This window comes from Oncorhynchus masou, chromosome 30 (assembly GCF_036934945.1).
Source record: "Oncorhynchus masou masou isolate Uvic2021 chromosome 30, UVic_Omas_1.1, whole genome shotgun sequence".
Taxonomy (NCBI): domain Eukaryota; kingdom Metazoa; phylum Chordata; class Actinopteri; order Salmoniformes; family Salmonidae; genus Oncorhynchus; species Oncorhynchus masou.
In genome coordinates, this window is record NC_088241.1 from 31,076,690 (window position 1) to 31,098,699 (window position 22,010).

Genomic DNA, 22,010 nt, shown 5'->3' on the forward strand with positions numbered 1-22,010 from the left:
ACAAAGTAGAATCTCAATTCAACGGCTCAGACACAAGAGGTATGTGGCTCGGTCTACAGTCAATCACGGACTGCAAAAAGAAAACCAGCCCAGTCACGGACCAGGATGTCTTGCTCCCAGGCAGACTAAATAACATTTTTCCCGCTTTGAGGACAATACAGTGCCACTGACACGGCCTGCAACGAAAACATGCGGACTCTACTTCACTGCAGCTGAGGTGAGTAAAACATTTAAACGTGTTAACCCTCGCAAGGCTGCAGGCCTAGACGGCATCCCCAGCCGCGCCCTCAGAGCATGCGCAGACCAGCTGGCTGGTGTGTTTACGGACATATTCAATCAATCCCTATCTCAGTCTGTTGTTCCCACATGCTTCAAGAGGGCCACCATTGTTCCTGTTCCCAAGAAAGCTAAGGTAACTGAGCTAAACGACTACCGCCCTATAGCACTCACTTCCGTCATCATGAAGTGCTTTGAGAGACAAGTCAAGGACCATATCACCTCCACCCTACCTGACACCCTAGACCCACTCCAATTTGCTTACCGCCCAAATAGGTCCACAGATGATGCAATCTCAACCACACTGCACACTGCCCTAACCCATCTGGACAAGAGGAATATCTATGTGAGAATGCTGCTCATCGACTACAGCTCGGCATTTAACAGTACTCCCTGTTCACCCACGACTGCGTGGCCACGCATGCCTCCAACTCAATCATCAAGTTTGCGGACGACACAACAGTGGTAGGCTTGATCACCAACAACGACGAGACGGCCTACAGGGAGGAGGTGAGGGCCCTCGGAGTGTGGTGTCAGGAAAATAACCTCACACTCAACGTCAACAAAACTAAGGAGATGATTGTGGACTTCAGGAAACAGCAGAGGGAACACCCCCCTATCCACATCGATGGAACAGTAGTGGAGAGGGTAGTAAGTTTTAAGTTCCTCGGCATACATATCACAGACAAACTGAATTGGTCCACCCACACAGACAGCATCGTGAAGAAGGCGCAGCAGCGCCTCTTCAACCTCAGGAGGCTGAAGAAATTCGGCTTGTCACCAAAACCACTCAGAAACTTCTACAGGTGCACAATCGAGAGCATCCTGGCGGGCTGTATCACCGCCTGGTACGGCAACTGCTCCGCCCACAACCGTAAGGCTCTCCAGAGGGTAGTGAGGTCTGCACAACGCATCACCGGGGGCAAACTACCTGCCCTCCAGGACACCTACACCACCCGATGTTACAGGAAGGCCATAAAGATCATCAAGGACAACAACCACCCGAGCCACTGCCTGTTCACCCCGCTATCATCCAGAAGGCGAGGTCAGTACAGGTGCATCAAAGCTGGGACCGAGAGACTGAAAAACAGCTTCTATCTCAAAGCCATCAGACTGTTAAACAGCAACCACTAACATTGAGTGGCTGCTGCCAACACACTGACTCAACTCCAGCCACTTTAATAATGGGAATTGATGGGAAATGTAAAATATATCACTAGTCACTTTAAACAATGCTACCTAATATAATGTTTACATACCCTACATTATTCATCTCATATGTATATGTATATACTGTACTCTATATCATCCACTGCATCTTTATGTAATACATGTATCACTAGCCACTTTAACTATGCCACTTTGTTTACATACTCATCTCATATGTATATACTGTACTCGATACCATCTACTGTATCTTGCCTATGCTGCTCTGTACCATCACTCATTCATATATCTTTATGTACATATTCTTTATCCCCTTACACTTGTGTATAAGACAGTAGTTTTGGAATTGTTAGTTAGATTACTTGTTGGTTATTAATGCATTGTCGGAACTAGAAGCACAAGCATTTCGCTACACTCGCATTAACATCTGCTAACCATGTGTATGTGACAAATAAAATTTGATTTGATTGATTTGATTTGATTTAAAAGGGAAAGTAGTTGAACTGAATGACTACCAATCTGTAGCACTCACTTCAGTCACCATGAAGTGCTAGTCATGAAGGCTAGTTAAAGTCCACATCACCTCCTCCCTCCCCATCACACTGAAACCTCTCCAATTCACCTACAACCCTAACAGATCCACGGAAGATGCAATCACCATTGCACTGCACAATACCCTCACCTACCTGGACAAGGAATGCATATGTAAGGATGGTGTTCATCAATTACAGCTCGGCCTTCAATAGCATAGTGCCCTTTAAATTCATCACAAAGCTCATGACCCTGGGAATGAACTCCACCCTATGCATCTGGGTCCTGGTCATCCTTACGGGCTGCTCCGCAGAGGGAGGAAAGTAGCCAACATTACCTCTACACTGAACCTCAACACGGGAGTCGCACAGGGGTGTGTCTTCAATTCCTTCCTGTACTCCCTGAATACCCACAACTGTTTGGCCACAGTTCCAACTCCATCATCAAGTTCATCAAGTTCGCTGACTACACAACAGTAGTAGGCCTGATTACCAACAAAGACGAGACGGCCTACAGAGAGGAGGTAGGCACTCTGACGGCGTCGTGCCAGGTAAACAACCTCTTCCTCAACTTCAGCAAAACAAAGGAGCGGATTGTAGACTTCAGGAGGAATCAAGTTGGACACACCCCCATCCTCATCAACGGGGCCGCCTTGGAGACGGTCAATAACTTCAAGTTCCTCGGCGTACACATCTCCGATGAGCTGAAATGGTCAGGAGGCTGAAGAAATGTGGTGTTATCCCAGGGTTCTACAGGAGCGCCATTGAGAGCATACTGTCGGGCATACTGTCTGTGATGCATACTGTCAGGCTGCACCACAGAACTCAGAACTGGACTATCCTCCAGGAAACCTACAACAACAGGTGTCACAGGAAGACCAAGGAGAAAGATGATCAAGGACCTCAGAAATCCAAGCCACGGAGTATCCATCACCGCCTTGCTGCTCCCCCTATGGGTATTCTATCCCCCATCCCAATGAACATTTACCCCCTGCTCCCCCCATGGATATTTATCATGGTTACAGATTTAAATATGTATATATAGTATTAGCAATCTTTATTATTGTCTCCCCCCGCTGTTTTTGTACCATTGGTTAGTTGAGAGGTTCTTGGATGAAACTTTAATGATTCAATGTAGCAAAGGTTCCTGGTGCGTGCAGTGTACACGTTATTAAATGGACCAGAAGCTTTCCCACCCGGACCCGATGATGCATAAATACATTAAAAAATATAGACCAGTTCCGAACGGACCCGCGGAGAACGAGACCCGTTCCGTACAGACCAGGCCCATTCCGAGTAAGGAAAGAAAGAAGCAGAAAAGTAATTTTATAAGCTACGTTATTAACCAGAGGTGATAACGTGCAAGAGGAGGGAGGGAGAGGTGCAGCTCTAGCAGGGGGGGGGTACTGTGAGTGAGTGACATGGGGAGCGGGAGGCAGGGAGGAAAGAGGGAGAGACAAGAACCAGCATCCAACCAAACAGACTCGTGCTAATAGTAGACTAATAGCTGCCATTGCTAGGTTATTTATCATCAAATATTTATGTAGTACCTGTTGTCATGACGTTGCCCTCTTTGGGTATAGTGAGCATCATCCTCCTCTCTCTGTCTCCTACACTCAGGCTGCTGCGACCTCGGGTCATAAATTCCTAGAGGAGATATCTCCTCATGGCCACAGTATAGAGAGAGAGGGAGTTTTCATAGAGAGAACAAAGGAATTTCTTCCACCTCACAGAACTTGAGGTCCGAACAACATTTATGTTCTAGAGAAGGTATAAAAGATCGGTGAAGAATCCAGCTACGAACTGGTTTGTTTGGTACAATTTTGTGAAACTCATGAGAGACAATGCGGCCACATTACCATAACGCTGTTTATACAATATCCTCAGATATGAGGCTTACATCTAATTATTGTATAAGATGAATGAGTGTGGATGTTGCTTGTGAAATTGTGTAATGTGATTTTGGACTGTTTAATGAAGAAAAACTCCAATTCCCTTCGGAATTTAACTAAATCAGAGGACCACCCATGAGCATAGTTATGGTCGGTCATCCTGGGACAGGCCCTTCTCTGCTCTTCCAAATAAAACCCCCACCCGGGTTTTCTATCACCAGACCGAGCTTCCCTCAATTACAAGTTGGCTAAAAGTTGCAGAACAGCTTATCTCGATAATGAGAGGGCCAAGGTTTGAGTAGATGGCTGAATCTTTTGACCACACCACGTGGTTAAAGTCTTAGACTCTCGATACCGACAGAATAAGAACAAGTCTTTGATATTAATTGCTAGTCTGCAGCTAGGAATTCGGTATCATTGAGCGCGAAGACCAAAAACCCCCGAAAGGTACCAATCGAATTGACATCTGCATTTGGATTTCATGACAAGGTAAAACGTTAAGTTACCCCGTCATCGCCCCCACCCTTCCCAACCAGCTACGGATCTGGGATCAGTTTCTGTATAATATGTATAATATGTAATATGTAATAATATGTAATTTTGAAGTTTTGATGCGCAACGGTTTGTGATCAGCAGTCCTTTTTGGTGCATTTCACCTGAAGCTGTTAGCATATGCTAATACAAAGACACACGAACTGAAACCAAACGTTATATTAGGTAAGTATGACTCCTTCCACTACATTCTGATTGAAGACCATCAAAGGTAAGGGAATATTTATGTTGTAATTTTGTATTTCTGTTGACTCCATCATAGCAGAGAAATATTGCTTATGTCTGAGCGCCGCCTCAGATTATTGCATAGTGAACGAATTCTGTAACGTTAAAAATAAATGTAACAGCGGTTGCATTAAGAAGCAGTGTATCTTTCTAACTATATGTAGAACATGTATATTTAGTCAAAGTTTATGATGTGTATTGCTGTTATCTGGCGGAGCTTTCTATAATTTCTCCGTACATTTCTGTAGCATTTTTTGAACATGGCTCAACGGAGATTTATGGATATAAATTGCATATTATTGAGAAAAAAAACAAATGTACTGCGTAACATGTCCTATTACTGTCATCTGATGATGGTTTCAAAAAGAGCAATGATGCAAAGTCCTGTAGGAATCCATTGCTCCTGATGATCCACAAAAGGCTGCTCCGAATGCTGGCCAAGATTTGGATTTGCAAAGAAAAGCCTTGCCGCACTCTCTGAATATTAAAACAGAACATTTCCATCTCTGATCATCTGCACCTGTGTCCAATTATCCCTAAGTAATTGTCTCTACCAGGTAGCGGGGTGATCCTGTAATGGCAGTTTGGACTGATAATGGGGCTTCCTAGGTGTATGATTGGGACTGCTGCAGCTTTATTTGGGCAGGAGAGGAGCAGCGGTGTGGGAAAACAGGAACAGAGGACGTGGTCTGGAATAAAGCCCTGCTGGATCAGGATCCGGATCTTCCTCTACTTAGGATCCTATTAGTCACAGGGTTTAATGAGTCTCCAATGATTTGGAATAACAGAGAGGAAAATGAGTAGACAGAGGAGAAGAATGGAGGGATGAGGAGAGAGGGAATGGAGGATAAGGCTAGGGATGAGGAGGCTAAGTCCAGTAGCAGAGGGATGAAAAGAGAAAGGAGGGAGAGGGAAAGGACAGAGAATGGAGGGAGAGATAATGTTGGAGGGAGAAGAGAAGGAGAGCCCACTTGTCTCTGTTGTCTATCTGAGTAATACCAGCTAATCACAGATTTACTAGCTGGAAGTAATGCGCACAAGTAATTCCCTGTCCCTGACACCTTTTGTATGCTGTGCATCGAATCAAAGCGCTCGACACGTTCAGTTACATGGATTCCAGCGAGGGACCATGCCAATCCAGGCATTCTCTTCCAACAAGCACATTTCACACCACAAATATTTTCACATGGGGTACAAGCCGAAAGGAGGTAATTTCTCCTGCTCTTTCAAACCTGGCATACATTATTGGAAATATACAGTGCCTTCGGAAAGTATTCAGTCCACTTGACTTGTTCTACGTTATTATGTTACAGCCTTGTTCTAAAATTGTTTACATCATTTTTTCTCTCATCAATCTACACAATATCCCATAATGACAAAGCAAAAACAGGTTTATACATTTAGACCCTTTACTCAGTACTTTGTTAAAGGACCTTTGGCAGCGATTACAGCCTTGAGACTTCTTGGGTATGATGCTACAAGCTTAAGATTTGATTTGACACCTGCATTTGGGGAGTTTCTCCCACTCCTCTCTGCAGATCCTGTCAAGCACTGTCAGGTTGGATGGCGAGCGTTGCTGCACAGCTAGTTTAAGGTCTCTGAAGAGATTTTAGATCAGGTTCAACTCCTGAAGCCACACCTGCATTGTCTTGGCTGTGTGCTTAGGGTCGTTGTTCTGTTGGAAGGTGAACCTTCACAACAGTATGAGGTCCTGAGCGCTCTGGAGCAGGTTTTCATCAAGGATCTCTCTGTACTTTTCTCCGTTCATCTTTGCCTCGATCCTGACTAGTCTCCCAGCCCCTGCTTCTGAAAAACATCCCCACAGCATGATGCTGCAATCACCATGTTTCACCATAGGGATTGTGCCAGGTTTCCTCCAGGCGTGACGCTTGGCCTACAAGCAAAATAGTTAAATCATGGTTTCATCAGACCAGAGAATGTTGTTTCTCATGGTCAGAGTCTCTAGGTGACTTTTGGCAAACTCCAAGTGGGCTGTCATGTGCCTTTTACTGAGGAGTGGCTTCAGTCTGGCCACTCTACCATAAAGGCCTAATTGGTGGAGTGCTGCAGAGATGGTTATCTTTTCAGAGGAACTCTGGAGCTCTGTCAGAGTGACCATTGGCTCAGTTTGGCTGGGTGTGGCCAGCTCTAGGATTAGTGTTGGGGGTTCCAAACCTTTTCCATTTAAGAATGATGGAGGCCATTGTAGACCTGCACAAGGCTGGGATGGGCTACAGGACAATAGGCAAGCAGTTTGGTGAGAAGGCAACAACTGTTGGCGCAATTATTAGAAAATGGAAGAAGTTCAAGATGACGGTCAATCACCCTCGGTCTGGGGCTACATGCAAGATCTCACCTCGTGGGGAATCAATGATCATGAGGAAGGTGAGGGATCAGAACTACACGGCAGGACCTGGTCAATGACTTGAATAGAGCTGGGACCACAGTCTCGAAGAAAACCATTAGTAACACACTACGCCGTCATGGATTAAAATCCTGCAGCGCACCAAGGTCCCCCTGCTCAAGCCAGCGCATGTCCTGGCACGTCTGAGGTTTGCCAATGACCATCTGGACGATCCAGAGGAGGAATGGGAGAAGGTCATGTGGTCTGATGAGACAAAAATAGAGCTTTTTGGTCTAAACTCCACTCGCTGTGTTTGGAGGAAGAAGAATGATGAGTACAACCCCAAGAACACCATCTGGCCGACGTGAGTAAGACATTTAAAAGTGTTAAACCTCGAACGGCTGCCGGCCCAGAGGGCAACCCTAGCCGCATCCTCAGAGCATTCGCAGACCAGCTGGCTGGAGTGTTTACGGATAAATTCAATCTCTCCCTATCCAAATCTACTGTCCCCACATGCTTCAAGATGTACACCTTTGTTCCTGTACACAAGAAAGCAAAGGTAATTGAATTAAATTACTATCCACCCCGTAGCACTCACCTCTGTCATCATGAAGTTCTTTGAGAGACTAGTCCAGGATAAAATCACCTCTACCTTACCTGACACCCTAACCCACTTCAATTTGCTTACTGCCCCAATAGACCAACAGACGATGCAATCGCCATCTTATCCCATCTAGACTAGAGGAATACCTATAGTTGAAGTCGGAAGTTTACATACACTTAGGTTGGAACCATTAAAACTAGTTTTTCAACCACTTAACACATTTCTTGTAAACAAACTATCATTTTGGCAAGTCGGTTAGGCTAATTGACACCATTTGAGTAAATTCTATATCCACAGTAAAACGAGTCCTATATCGACATAACCTGAAAGGCCGCTCAACAAGGAAGAATCCACTGCTCCAAAACCACCATAAAAAAGACAGACTACGGTTTGCAACTGTACATGGGGACAAAGATCATACTTTTTGGAGATATGTCTTCTGGTCTGATGAAACAAAAATACAACTGTTTGGCCATAATCAGATATGTAAACATCATTATGTTTGGAGGAAAAATTGGGATGCTTGCAAGCCAAAGAACACCATCCCAACCGTGAAGCATGGGGGTGGCAGCGTCATGTTGTGGGGGTGCTTTGCTGCAGGAGGGACTGGTGGACTTCACAAAATAGATAGCCTCATGAGGGAGGAAAATTGTGTGCATATATTGAAGTAAAATCTCAAGACATCAGTCAGGAAGTTAAAGCTTGGTCGCAAATGGGTCTTCGAAATGGACAATGACCCCAAGAATACTTCCAAAGTTGTGGTAAGGACAACAAAGTCAAGGTATTGGAGTGGCCATTACTAAGCCCTGACCTAAATACTATAGAAAATTTGTGCGCAGAACTGAAAAAGCGTGTGCGAGCAAGGAGGCCTACAAACCTGACTCAGTTACACCAGCTCTGTCAGGAGGAATGGGCCAAAATTTACCCAACTTATTGTGGGCAACTTGTGGAAGGCTATCCAAAACATTTGACCCAAGTTAACCAATGCTACCAAATACAAATTGAGTGTATGTAAACTTCTGACCCACTGGGAATGTGATGAAAGATATAAAAGCTGAAATAAATCATTGTCAATACTATTATTCTGACATTTCACATTCTTAAAATAAATTTGTGATCTTAACGGACCTAAGACAGGGAATTTTTACTAGGATTAAATGTCAGGAATTGTGAAAAACTTTGTTTAAGTATTTGGCTAAAGGTGTATGTAAACTTCCGACTTCAACTGTATATTTATTGATGGACCACATCAAATTGGTTCGCTAGCTCAGAACAGATCACTTCAATATGGCTTGTTAACAAACTAACTTTCAGGGGATAAACTAGATGGCTATATCCAAATATTGTTTGATTTGCTTGCCATCTATAGTGGTCATGACAGCAGTCCGACAGAAAACCATACATTTTTCAAACAACATCAGCTCTTAAACCATATTTCTCTGCTTCTTTTCTCTTTCATGACATACAACCAGTTGTTTGCATAATTTCTTGTTTTGTTCCTTTTTTTGTGCTTTTAAATTATATTATTAGGCTTTAATATTATTATTATCTTTATTATTTTTAAACTGGATTATTAGCATACATTGTAAATTACATCACATTTACATTATATATATATATAATGTGTTTATATAATATTTCTATAAATATATATATATTTATAAATATATAAAAATATATAAAATATATATATAAATATGTCACGCCTTGGTCTTAGTATTTTGTGTTTTCGTTAATTAGTTGGTCAGGCCAGGGTGTGACATGGGTTTATGTTGTTGTATTTCGTAGTGGGGTTTTTTAGTTATTGGGATTGCGGCTGAGTAGGGGTGTTGCATAGGTTTGGCTGCCTGAGGCGGTTCTCAATCAGAGTCAGGTGATTCTCGTTGTCTCTGATTGGGAACCGTATTTAGGTAGCCTGGGTTTCACTTTGTATTTCGTGGGTGATTGTTCCTGTCTCTGTGTAGTTTCACCAGATAGGCTGTAATTAGGTTTCACGTTCCGTTTTGTTGTTTTGTATTTGTCTTAGTTATTTCATGTACCGCGATTTCATTTCATTAAAAAACATGAGTAACCAACACGCTGCATTTCGGTCCGACTTTCTTGCGACAAACGAAGAACGCCGTTACAAAATATATATAAATATATATAAAAATATATATAAAAATATATAAACATATATAAAGTAAAAAGTCAATATCTTCCCATTGTTTACATTTACATTTACATTTAAGTCATTTGGCAGACGCTCTTATCCAGAGCGACTTACAAATTGGTGAATTCACCTTATGACATCCAGTGGAACAGCCACTTTACAATAGTGCATCTAAATCATTTAAGGGGGGGTGAGAAGGATTACTTTATCCTATCCTAGGTATTCCTTAAAGAGGTGGGGTTTCAGGTGTCTCCGGAAGGTGGTGATTGACTCCGCTGTCCTGGCGTCTTGAGGGAGTTTGTTCCACCATTGGGGGGCCAGAGCAGCGAACAGTTTTGACTGGGCTGAGCGGGAACTGTACTTCCTCAGTGGTAGGGAGGCGAGCAGGCCAGAGGTGGATGAACGCAGTGCCCTTGTTTGGGTGTAGGGCCTGATCAGAGCCTGGAGGTACTGCGGTGCCGTTCCCCTCACAGCTCCGTAGGCAAGCACCATGGTCTTGTAGCGGATGCGAGCTTCAACTGGAAGCCAGTGGAGAGAGCGGAGGAGCGGGGTGACGTGAGAGAACTTGGGAAGGTTGAACACCAGACGGGCTGCGGCGTTCTGGATGAGTTGTAGGGGTTTAATGGCACAGGCAGGGAGCCCAGCCAACAGCGAGTTGCAGTAATCCAGACGGGAGATGACAAGTGCCTGGATTAGGACCTGCACCGCTTCCTGTGTGAGGCAGGGTCGTACTCTGCGGATGTTGTAGAGCATGAACCTTCAGGAACGGGCCACCGCCTTGATGTTAGTTGAGAACGACAGGGTGTTGTCCAGGATCACGCCAAGGTTCTTAGCGCTCTGGGAGGAGGACACAATGGGGTTTCAGGTGTCTCCGGAAGGTGGTGATTGACTCCGCTGTCCTGGCGTCGTGATGGCCGTGATGGCGAGATTGTTCTCAGTATGGCTGACTTGAATAGTGTCTCCAATATCTTGCATTTGTTCCCAGATTTGCTTTGTTCTGCTACATTCTAATAATACGTGTTGAAGTGTCTCTTAATCAGTGCATGATGGCATTGGGCATTTTTTTGTTTTAACATAACATCTCCATTGGACTACTGCTCTCACCGGGAGCCGTCGCACTGAGATTAGCCACGCCGTATTTTTTGAATTTTCTGACAAGTGATTTGCCCATGCCAAGCTCTTTCCAAAAATCTAATCTCTGATAAAGCAAGCTAAATGACAAGGTGTTTGCTTAGCTTGCTAGCTATATGGATAGGACACCCTCACATCTGAAAACAGTACATAATCAATTGATGTTAACTGATCATCAAAAGCACAAGTTACTTGTCGTATAACTCCGATCATAGAGATAAATGTGTAATAATCGGAAATGTATAGTTCTGACTACGCTCTTCAAGAAGTGATGATAAAACCAAATATTTATAACATTTATTTAAAAATACCTTGAAACCCGCAGGTAGTTGTCAATGGTTTTAAACGAGCTGGGGGTCTCCCAGCAGCCAAATCAAATGCTCTAAACCAAATTGTGATAATGACCTATTGCTTACCTACCCGTACTCTCAGATCACCTAGGGACTAGGGGTTGATCTAGAAATCAGCCACAGCCTTCTTCAAGTCCTGTACTCACCCCTCTGAAGTTGCTCATGGCCTGGAAGTAGACGAGGTAGCTCTTGCGGGGGTCCAGCGGGGTGTTCCAGTAGCCATTGTAGGTGTGGTTGTCCCCCACGGTGAAGGGGCTGGCTTCAGGCAAGCTGCTGGGAAGCAGCTCGGCCGTGTAGTAGTTGGGGGTCCCTCTGGCCTGGGCCTCCCCATGGGACATGGGCAGAGGGTAACAGTCCTGAACCCCCAGCTCCCTCTTCACCTTCCTGCCACTCTCCTCATCTACCACAACCTGGTACGTACTGGTGGAGAGAGAGATGTAAGATGTTTCTCATTAAGTTTGGTCATATAGGGGCATTGGCAAATAATATGTATGTGCTGTAAATGTGACATCAAAATGTCTATAAATCGTATATCAAATCATAGTTTATTTGTCAAGTGCGCCGAATACAACAGTGAAATGCTTACTTACAGGCTCTAACCAATAGTGCAAAAAAGGTATTATGTGAACAATAGGTAAGTAAATAAATAACAGTAAAAAGACTATGTAGCGAGGCTATGAAAGTAGCGAGGCTACATACCGGCTAGTCAGGCCGATTGAGGTAGTATGTACATGTAGATATGGTTAAAGTGACTAAGCATATATGATGAGAGAGTAGCAGTAGCGTAAAAAGAGGGATTGGCAGGTGGTGGGTGGCAGGACACAATGCAGATAGCCCGGTTAGCCAATGTGCGGGAGCACTGGTTGGTCGGACCAATTGAGGTAGTATGTACATGAATGTATAGTTAAAGTGACTATGCATATATGATAAACAGAGAGTAGCAGCAGCGTAAAAAGAGGGGTTGGGGGGGCACACAATGCAAATGCATATATTTATGTGCATGTCTGTGTGTGTCTGTTGCTGTTGTGTTCTCACCTGACGGGTGCTCCCCTGCCCAGGGCGGGGCGAAGCAACACAGTGATCGTGCTCTCTGTTTCACTCAGAGGGGACAGCATGTCTCCATAGTCAAACATTGGAGCTGAGGAGGCAGAGCACAGGAGTACAGACAAAGTTATATTATATAGCAATTAGACTGACCTTGTAATAAACAAGATGATATACATACGCACACACAAACGCACTTATTCACATGCTCTCACACACACACATACATACTCTCACGACACACACTCACTCACACACGCAGACATACACACATGCACACAGACACATCCTTCATCAGTCCCCTTTAAAACCAGCTGAACTGTGTCTATCCACACATCCTATCTAGTAAACATACAGGCTCTTTCCCTATTCTCTCATAAAAGGTCTGCAGCCCCATCGAATCTTGTGAGTCACTGTTCCCGCAGAAATGTCCCTCCAGAATTTCCATCCGTTCTGGTTGTCTTGGATACCGAGTGCAATTAAAAGTCCTGGAAGTGGAGGACAAATACTAGGAGCTTCTCATTTAAAGGGATTTGGCCAAAGCTGCGTTTCTCCCAGGAGATGCCTCCTGCACAGCATGTCTTTAATATCCCTAGTCAATTAGTGAAGGGGAGGAAAGGTAAACTATTATGGAGAAATGAATGATTATGGTATAAAGAAATAGGATGTGGAAAATTGCAGCTGGCTGAAAAAGATGCCTTCAATTAAAGTGAGGTGTTTAATAAGTGTTTATTTTATTCACACGTAACAAAAGCTCTAGCGTGTTACAAAGATTGTGAGTTGTTTGATGTCAGTAAGGTGTTGATCGGTTGGGAGTAGGTTTTGAGAGGGTTTATTAGAATAAGTTTAATGGAGATAAAGTAAAAATTAGCTTGAGGGTTGTGTACAGTTCAGTGTGTGCTCTGTGGTAGTTCACTCTGGAAGACTGTAGAAGGCAGGCTCTGTGGCTGTCTTAGTAGAGGTGCACGCACATTATGTGGAGTTCATTATAAGCGCTGCAAGCTAGTTGTCAATGTAGCAATGAGAGATGTTCCGGACAAGTGTATGTCCCTGTCTGACATACAGCCACCAAAGAGTGATTCAGCTGTAAATCTATAATTAAATAACTCTTAGTACTCTCCTTTGCATGGAGACACACTCATACACCCACACACACACACACAGAGTGAGAGACACAGAGAGAGAGACACAGAGAGAGAGAGAGAGAGAGAGAGAGAGAGAGAGAGAGAGAGAAGCATTGAGGTTTCCTCTGAGGTGTTTTTATTCCTGCCTTTTTACACAGGTAAACATGCATCATTAAAAGTGAATGGAACACCAGGGATGGATTTCCTTCTTCAGTAATAAGCTCAGAGTCTGTCTCTCTCTCAGCTGGGAGATGCTGCATGATCCCATGAAGATAGCACTTCATCTATCCTTACACATAACAACCGCTGTTTACTCTCTGCTGTTTGTGCTTTGTTGTGTGCGATGAAAGGGTGTCAATCCTTTTGAGAGGATGGGAGAGGTAGTACTTCTATTCTTGGAGGAGTTGTTTTGCCACTGCAAGAGGATAAAGCAACTGAGGTTGAAAGTCAAATTTCAGACCCTGATAATAGCACAAAGTGAGTGAAACCTACTATAGCTAGCTACACAACTGCACAAGCACAGACAGTCTTCAGTGATATACCTCGGATAGAGAGACTGCAGTATTGGGAATCTATGAAATTGATGAGACATACACCATATGGAAGAGGACATGACATTGGTATATTTTCCTCTGACAAAGGAATTAATTTGTCTGTCTCACAACATTCCCTTGAGACCCAGAGGAGTTGTGATTACCACAGCCATGTGCAATATCAATTAACATATTGCTGTAATACCCTTCAGAAATACACTACATGACCAAAAGTATGTGGAAACCTGCTCATCGAACATGTCATTCCAATATCATGGGCATTAATATGTAGTTGGTCCCCCTTTTGCCGCTTTATTAACAGCCTCTACTCTTCTGGGAAAACCTTCCAATAGATGTTGGAACATTGCTGCGGGGACTTGCTTCCATTCAGCCATGAGCATCAGTGAGGTCAGATACTGATGTTGGGTGATTAGGCCTGGCTGGCAGTTGGCGTTCCAAAGTTGGAAGCGGAGAATCATCTAGAATGTCATTGTATGCTGTAGTGTTAAGATTTCCCTTCACTGGAACTAAGGGGCCTGAACCATGAATAACAGCCCCAGACCCTTATTCCTCCTCCACCAAACTTTGCAGTTGGCAATCTGCATTCGGGCAGGTAGCGGTCTCCTGGCATCTCCTGGCAGCCAAACCCAGATTTGTCAGTCGGGAATGCCTAATGGTGTGTTCTAAATTCAATGTTTTTAAAATTGCCTTCATTTTGCCAGACCCCAGGAAGAGTAGCTACTGCCTTAGCAGCAGCTAATGGGGATCCATAATGAATACAAATTCAAATGGTGAAGCATGATTCATCACTCCAGAGTACGCGTTCCCACTGCTCCAGTGTTGAATTGCGGCATGCTTTACACCACTCCAGCCGATGTTTGGCATTGCCCATGGTGATCTTCGGCTTTTTGCGGCTGTTCGGCCATGGAAACCCATTTCATGAAGCTCCTGACGAACAGTTATTGTGTTGATGTTGCTTCCAGAGGTGGTTTGGAACTCAGTAGTGAGTGTTGCAACCAAGGACAGATGATTTTAAATCTCTATAAGATTCTGTTCTCGACAGTGCCGTTCTGTGAGATTGTGTGGCCTACCATGGTTGAGCCTTTGATGCGCCTAGACATTTTCACTTCACAATAACAGCACTTACAGTTGACGTGGGAAGCTCTAGCAGGGCCGAAAGTTGGCATCCCATGACAGTGCCACGTTGAAAGTCACTGAGCTTATCAGTAAGGCGATTCTACTACCAATGTTTGTCTATGACTGTGTGCTTGTCTATGACTGTGTGCTTATATTTATATATATTTATATATATATATACATATTTATACTATATATATATATATATATAGTGTATTTACAGACTCCTGTTATATCCTTCAGACAGTTGATGTTCAACTTTGATGCAAGCTAGGTACAAAGGTTGACACGGCACACACATGGACACGCACTCTACACACACGCATACATGGATGTTGTATAGTAGATAGTGCATTCTGAAGTATTCAGACCCTTTGCCTCTTTCCAAATGTTGTTATGTTACAGCCTTATTGTAAATTGGATTCAATTGTTTTTTTTTACCCTCATTAATCTGCACACAATATCCCAAAATGAAAAAGCAAAAATAGGTTTTAAGAAATGTTTGCAAATGTCAAAAAAAACCTAAAGTATTACATTTACATAAGTATTCGGACCCTTTAGTCAGTACTTTGTTGAAAATCCTTTGGCAGCGATTACAGGCACACCTGTATTTGAGGAGTTTCTTCCATTCTTCTCCTCAAGCTCTGTCAGGTTGGATGGGGAGTGTCGTGGACACAGCTACTTTCAGGTCTCTCCAGAAATGAGAGAGAAATGCAAATCAGGTTCAAGTCTGGGCTCTGGCTGGGCCACTCAAGGACAATTAAAGACATGTCCCGAGGCCACTCCTGCCGTGTGTTGGTTGTGTGCTTAGAGTCGTTGTTCTGTTGGAAGGTGAACTTTTGCACCAGTCTGAGATCCTGAGTGTTCTGGAGCAGGTTTTCATCAAGGGTCTCTCTGTACTTTGCTCCATTCATCTTTCCCTTGATCCTGACTAGTCTCCCAGTCCCTGTCACTGAAAAACATCCCCACAGCATAAGGCTGCCACAACCAAGCTTCACCTTAGGGACATTGCCAGGTTTCCTCCAGATGTGACATTCTGCATTCAGGCGAAAGAGTTCAATATTGGTTTCATCAGACCAGTTAATCTTGTTTCTCATGGTATGAGAGTCCTTTGGTGGAGTGCTGCAGAGATGGTTGCCCTTCTGGAAAGTTCTCCCATTTCCACAGAGGAACTCTGTAGCTCTGTCAGAGTGACTATCGGGTTCTTTGTAACCTCCCTAAGCAAGGCCCTTCTCCCCCAATTGCTCAGTTTGGCCGGGTGGCCAGCTCTAGGAAGGTTCCAAACTTCTTCCATTAAGAATGATAGAGGCCACTGTCTTCTTGGGGACCTTCAATGCTGCATAAATGTTTTGGTACCCTTCCCCAGATCTGTGCCTCGACACAATCCTGTCTTGGAGCTCTACGCACAATTCCTTTGACCTCATGGCTTGGTTTTTGCTCTGACATGCATTGCTGACTGTGGGAACTTATATAGATAGACAGGTGTGTGCCCTTCCAAATTATATCCAATCAATTTAATTCCCATCAAGTTGTATAAACATCTCTGATCAATAGAAACAGGATGCATCTGAGCAAAAAATGTTGGCTCATTGCAAAGAGTCTGCATACTTATGTAAGTAAGATATGTCTGTTTTTTTATATTTAATACATTTGCAAACATTTCTTAAAACCTGTTTTCGATTGTCATTGTGTGGTATTGTCTGTAGATTGATGAGGGAAAAATATATTTAATCAATTTTTGAATAAGGCTGGGAAGGGGTCTGAATACTTTCCGAATGCACTGTAAATGCGGCAGGGCCAGTAACCGTTGGGCCAGTAACCGAAAGGTTCCTGGATTGAATCCCCGAGCTGACAAGATAAGAATCTGTCGTTCTGCCCCTGAACAAGTCAGTTAACCCACTGTTCCCCGGTAGGCCATCATTGTAAATAGGAATTTGTTCTTAACTTACTAAAATAAAGGTTAGAAACTGCCTTAATGTTGCTGGACCCAAGGGATCCTCAATAAATACAAATGCAAATGGATAGACAAACATTCAAGTGTGAACACATACACCTGCAGTTGTACACACACATCGACACTCACCAGAAATGTTGGTGGTGATCTCAGTTAGGGCGGTCTGGCCAAAGCCCTTGGTTGTGCGAGCACGGACAGAAATCAGATATGTGGTGCCAGGGTGAAGGTTGGAGAACATGTGATAGGTCTCGTTCCTCAGCTTCAACACTGTTCTCCTAGGTCCTGGCACATTGATGCCTGGGTCAGACGACTCAATGCTCTGATAGCTGATCTGTGGACAGATAAATACAAAAAAGACACCAGAATGATTCATATAGTAATTATTTCTGAGAACAGGAGTTATTTACTTTGTGGAGCAACTACCTTTTAACTTTTGTTCAATTGATTTTCTCTGAGGATTCACATCTGACTTTGAAAATTGTGCTTCTGCTCTAAGTCAATGTACTGATTGGTAATGTTGCTTTTCAAATCAAATTGTATTAATCACGTGCTTAGTAAACAACACGGTGTGTACAATGCAGAGAGTAAGAAAATAGAGAAATAATAGAAAAGTAAAACATGTAATAATAAAAGTAATAATAGTATATAAGTATATAACTTGGCTACACTGAGTCGATGTGCAGGGGTACAAGGTAATTGAGGTAGACATGTACATATAACTAGAAATAAAGTGACAGAAATAGTCGCAGCAGGAAATGTGATCCAGTCCAGTGTAATGCTGTTATTTTTTCATGAAAGTAGAATCATTATCAAACCGTTATTGTTTTGTGTGTTTACAGATTTCCCAACCTGCGGGTTGCACAATAACAAGATGTTAATGATTTTGTTTGGCTTGCTCATCCATTCATAATGGTCAAGCCTGAAGGACATTCATGCTAAAATGGAAATGTGTTATGTGTGAAATATTGATGCAGTTGGAAGCAATTTTTTCCCCACCCAGTCAAACTGTCTTATGGGATTCCACCCATGTGGCGTCAGAGAGTAATGTAAAAACTGGGAATGTTAAATAACACAGACACGCCTTGCTTCCCACTGACTTGAACCAAACTATTGACTATGCAGATTATTTTAAGAGCACGATATGCCCATGCAGGTGTGGTAACTGTGAAGATAGCCAATGACTGTACACAGTACACACAGAGACCTATGTGTTCCTCATAAAAAAGCCAACATAAAAGCCAATAATAGCCTTCAGAAAGAGCAAAGAAGACCAAGGAGGGGCTTGTGAGGCTGGAGTTATAGCGATTGATGGGCTCAGGGAGACTGGTCAAAGCTTTAATGGGAGAGAAATTAAGAGGATTCCTTCTGCGGCTCTGTCTAAAGCTCTCTTTGTCAGCTCAGAGAGATCAGGACGTTACTGGAAGAAAATCCATCCACTTTATATGTCAAACCACAAATCCCATTTAATAATATTCTCCTTGAGATGACATTGAAAGAGAGAGGGCTGGGTGAAGGCTTGAGGCTGGTATAGGTAATACTGTAATGAGCCCCTACCATAGGTGAAGACAAAATTAGCATGAATAAAGTAGTGCTAATAAATGAGGGTGAAAAATGTGATGATGCATGGCAGTGCTACAGTATATGCTGATAAATATTTTTCTTAACTTCTCTTGGTGACAATGTGCCAGACTACTTGCTAGCTCTAGGATGTACTGTTAGATGAGCGGAGAGAAACAGAGAGCACTCTGGGGATGGACTATCAGCTTGTAAAAAAATGCCATAGACAAACACACATATATAGAGGCTGATATGTACTGTAGCTTCTGCCTGTATTCTTAACGTCAAACAGCTGTGTTGTGTCTATTACATCAATTAACAGCCACCTGTAAAATATAGCTATTGTTCTGTCCTTGTTTATAACTCTCTGTTTGAAAAGTTCTGTGACATTTCTCTCCTAGAACTTACCTGTGCTAATCAATGCCTGTGACACTGCTCTTGCTGACCTAAACTACACCAATCAATTACTACAATTTATGAGGGTCAATTTTGGGAGGAGATGTTTAGAGGAAGATGATTGGAGGGCATCAAGCAGAGTGGGAAGCATCCTTATCTTTCTGTACAGTACTTTGAGATATCAGCTGATGTAAGAAGGGCTATATAAATAGATTTGATTTGATTTACCTCGTATTGGGTGATGAGACCATTGGGTTCAACTGGCTCCTCCCACTTGAGGAAGATCATGTCTTCCAGGGGGGTGAAGGTCAGCGATTCAGGGGTGATGCCACCGGGAACTATGGGAAACAAGCAACATGTCAGGCAACTGAAGCTGTAAAATCATGGCAAGTATCTCATAATGTCAATATCATATTCAGTGGTAAATGTCAGAGTCCCTCTTACAATGTTAGCCTTAGAACTGAGAATTCTGCATCATGTAGGACATAAAGGACTATATTTTGTGTCAGAGTCAGAGAGTGTACAAGCAAAGAGAATAGGAGATGATTGATGGATATAAAACCACTGAAGTAGAGTAATCATTATCAAGTGCTTACAATCAATTCAGACTGATCAAGTTCGAAGTATCATCATGAGGGTGAGGTTCATATTACATGATATAGAGACCCCGAAATAAATTTGAGTACCGAGTCTGACATGAACACTATTTTAGCTCTGCTGGAGTCACTTTCATTGATAACTTTGACACCTTCTGAAAACAGAAGATACTCTTCAGGAATGATTGCAAGTTTGCATTGAAACAATGACTAGTAAATGATCCAAGACCAGGTCAGTTAATCCCTACCATTGTGACAATGAGTCTTCACAACGCTGCATCAAATGTACATGATCTTAGGGGCATTGGCAAACAGAATGTAAGTAATTTAATGTATGTACCCCTAATTGCACTGAATACATCTGGTCATCCTACAGCGATTGTAAGCAGTAATCATGAGCCTATAAACCAGTTACACTTAACACTGGCGGTGTGCAATAGTAGGAAGACCTCAGCTCCAATGTAAATAACATGAGTAAGTCTAACTCTGATAAGCTTCCCATTAAAGTATTAAAAACAATCAAGCAACCCAGAAAAGTGAAATTAACCCATTGTAACATATGTAGAATAAGAAACAAGGTCCATTAAGTCAATAACTTGCTTGTAAACAGATGACATTCATATTCTGACTATCTCTGAAACTCATTTAGATGATACCTTTGATGATACAGTGGTAGCAATACATGGTTATAACATCTACCGAAAAGACAGAAATGCCAACGGAGGCGGTGTGGCTGTCTATATTCAGAACCACATTCCTGTAAAGCTTAGAGACAATCTAATGTTAAATACTGTTGAAGTAATATGGCTACAGGTTCATCTGCCTCACCTAAATCCCATTCTTGTGGGAAGCTGCTATAGACCACCAAGTGCTAACAGTCGGTATCTGCATAATGTGTGAAATGCTTGATAATGTATGTGATATCAACAGATAAGTATATTTTCTGGGTGATTTAAATGTTGACTTGCTATCATCAAGATGCCCACTCGGGAAAAAATTTAAACTGTAACAAGTGCCTGCAACCTGGATCAGGTTGTCAGTCAACATACCAGGATAGTTACAGACAGCATAGGAATTAAATCATCAACATGTATTGATCACATTTTTACTAACGCTGCAGATAATAGCCATATCTAGGAAAAACACATTTCCAAAGTCGTGGCCTAATATAGTGTATAAGAGGTCATATAACAACTTTTGTAGTGATTCTTATGTTGATGATGTAAATAATATTTGCTGGTCTGTGGTGTGTAATGAGGAGCAACCAGACGCTGCACTTGACACATTTATGAAACTACTTATTCCAGTTACTAATAAGCACGCAACCATTAATAAAATGACTGTAAAAACTGTTAAATCCCCTTGAATTGATGAGGATTTGAAAAATTGTATGGTTGAGAGGGATGAGGCAAAAGGTATGGCAATTAAGTCTGGCAGCCCAACTGATTGGCTAACGTACTGCAAATTGAGAAATCAATCACTTAACGATATAAAAATAAAAATAGACTACACTATGAAGCAAAGATAAATTATATAAAGAATGATAGTAAAAAGCTTTGGGGCACCTTAAATGAAATTTTGGGGAAAAAAGCCAAGTCGGTACAAAGCCCACTGATATTGCAAACTACTTGATTTTTTTCATTGGCAAGATAAGCAAACTTAGGGATGACATGCCAGCAACAAACACTTACACGACACCTCCAAGTATATTGGACCAAATCATGAAATTTACGAATTCCGTAAAGTCAGTTGTGGAAGAGGTGAAAAAATTATTGTTGTCTATCAACAATGGAAAATTACTGAGGATAATAGAAGACGATATTGCCACTCCTATTTGCCACATCTTCAATGTAAGCCTACTAGAGAGCATGTGCCCTCAGGCCTGGAGGGAAGCTAATGTCATTCCGCTACCCAAGAATAGTAAAGTCCCCTTTACTGGCTCAAATAGCCGACCAATCAGCCTGTTACCAAACCTTTAGTAAACTTCTGGGAAAAAATGGTGCTTTTACAGTAAACAAATTGACAACAGAATTTCAGCATGCTTATAGGGAAGGACACTCAACAAGCACAGCACTTACACAAATGACTGATGATTGACTGAGAGAAATTGATGATCAAATTATTGTGGGGGCTGTCTTGTTAGACTTCAGTGCAGCTTTTGACATTATTGATCATAGTCTGCTGCTGGAAAACGTATGTGTTATGGCTTTACACCCTCGGCTATAATGTGGATAAATAGTTATCTGTCTAACAGAACACAAAGGGTGTTCATGGAAGCCTCTCCAACATAATCCAGGTAGAATTAGGAATTGCCCAGTGCAGCTGTCTAGGCCCCTTACTTTTTTCAATCTTTACTAACGACATGCCACTGACTGAGTAAAGCCAGAGTTTCTATGTACGTGGATGACTCAACACTATACACGTCAGCTACTATAGCAACTGAAAT

General features: G+C 42.6%; 1 protein-coding gene across 1 annotated transcript in view; it reads right to left on the reverse strand.

Moving 5' to 3' along the window:
- LOC135522520 (receptor-type tyrosine-protein phosphatase U-like) overlaps window positions 1-22,010 on the reverse strand; it is a 320,589-nt gene that overhangs the window by 82,737 nt on the left and 215,842 nt on the right. The window contains exons 9-12 of the mRNA XM_064948847.1: window positions 19,197-19,306; window positions 17,145-17,346; window positions 12,259-12,361; window positions 11,370-11,643 (exon numbers count right to left, since the gene is read on the reverse strand). Coding sequence (XP_064804919.1) covers window positions 11,370-11,643; window positions 12,259-12,361; window positions 17,145-17,346; window positions 19,197-19,306 — 689 coding nt within the window. The remainder of the gene's footprint in view (window positions 1-11,369; window positions 11,644-12,258; window positions 12,362-17,144; window positions 17,347-19,196; window positions 19,307-22,010) is intronic.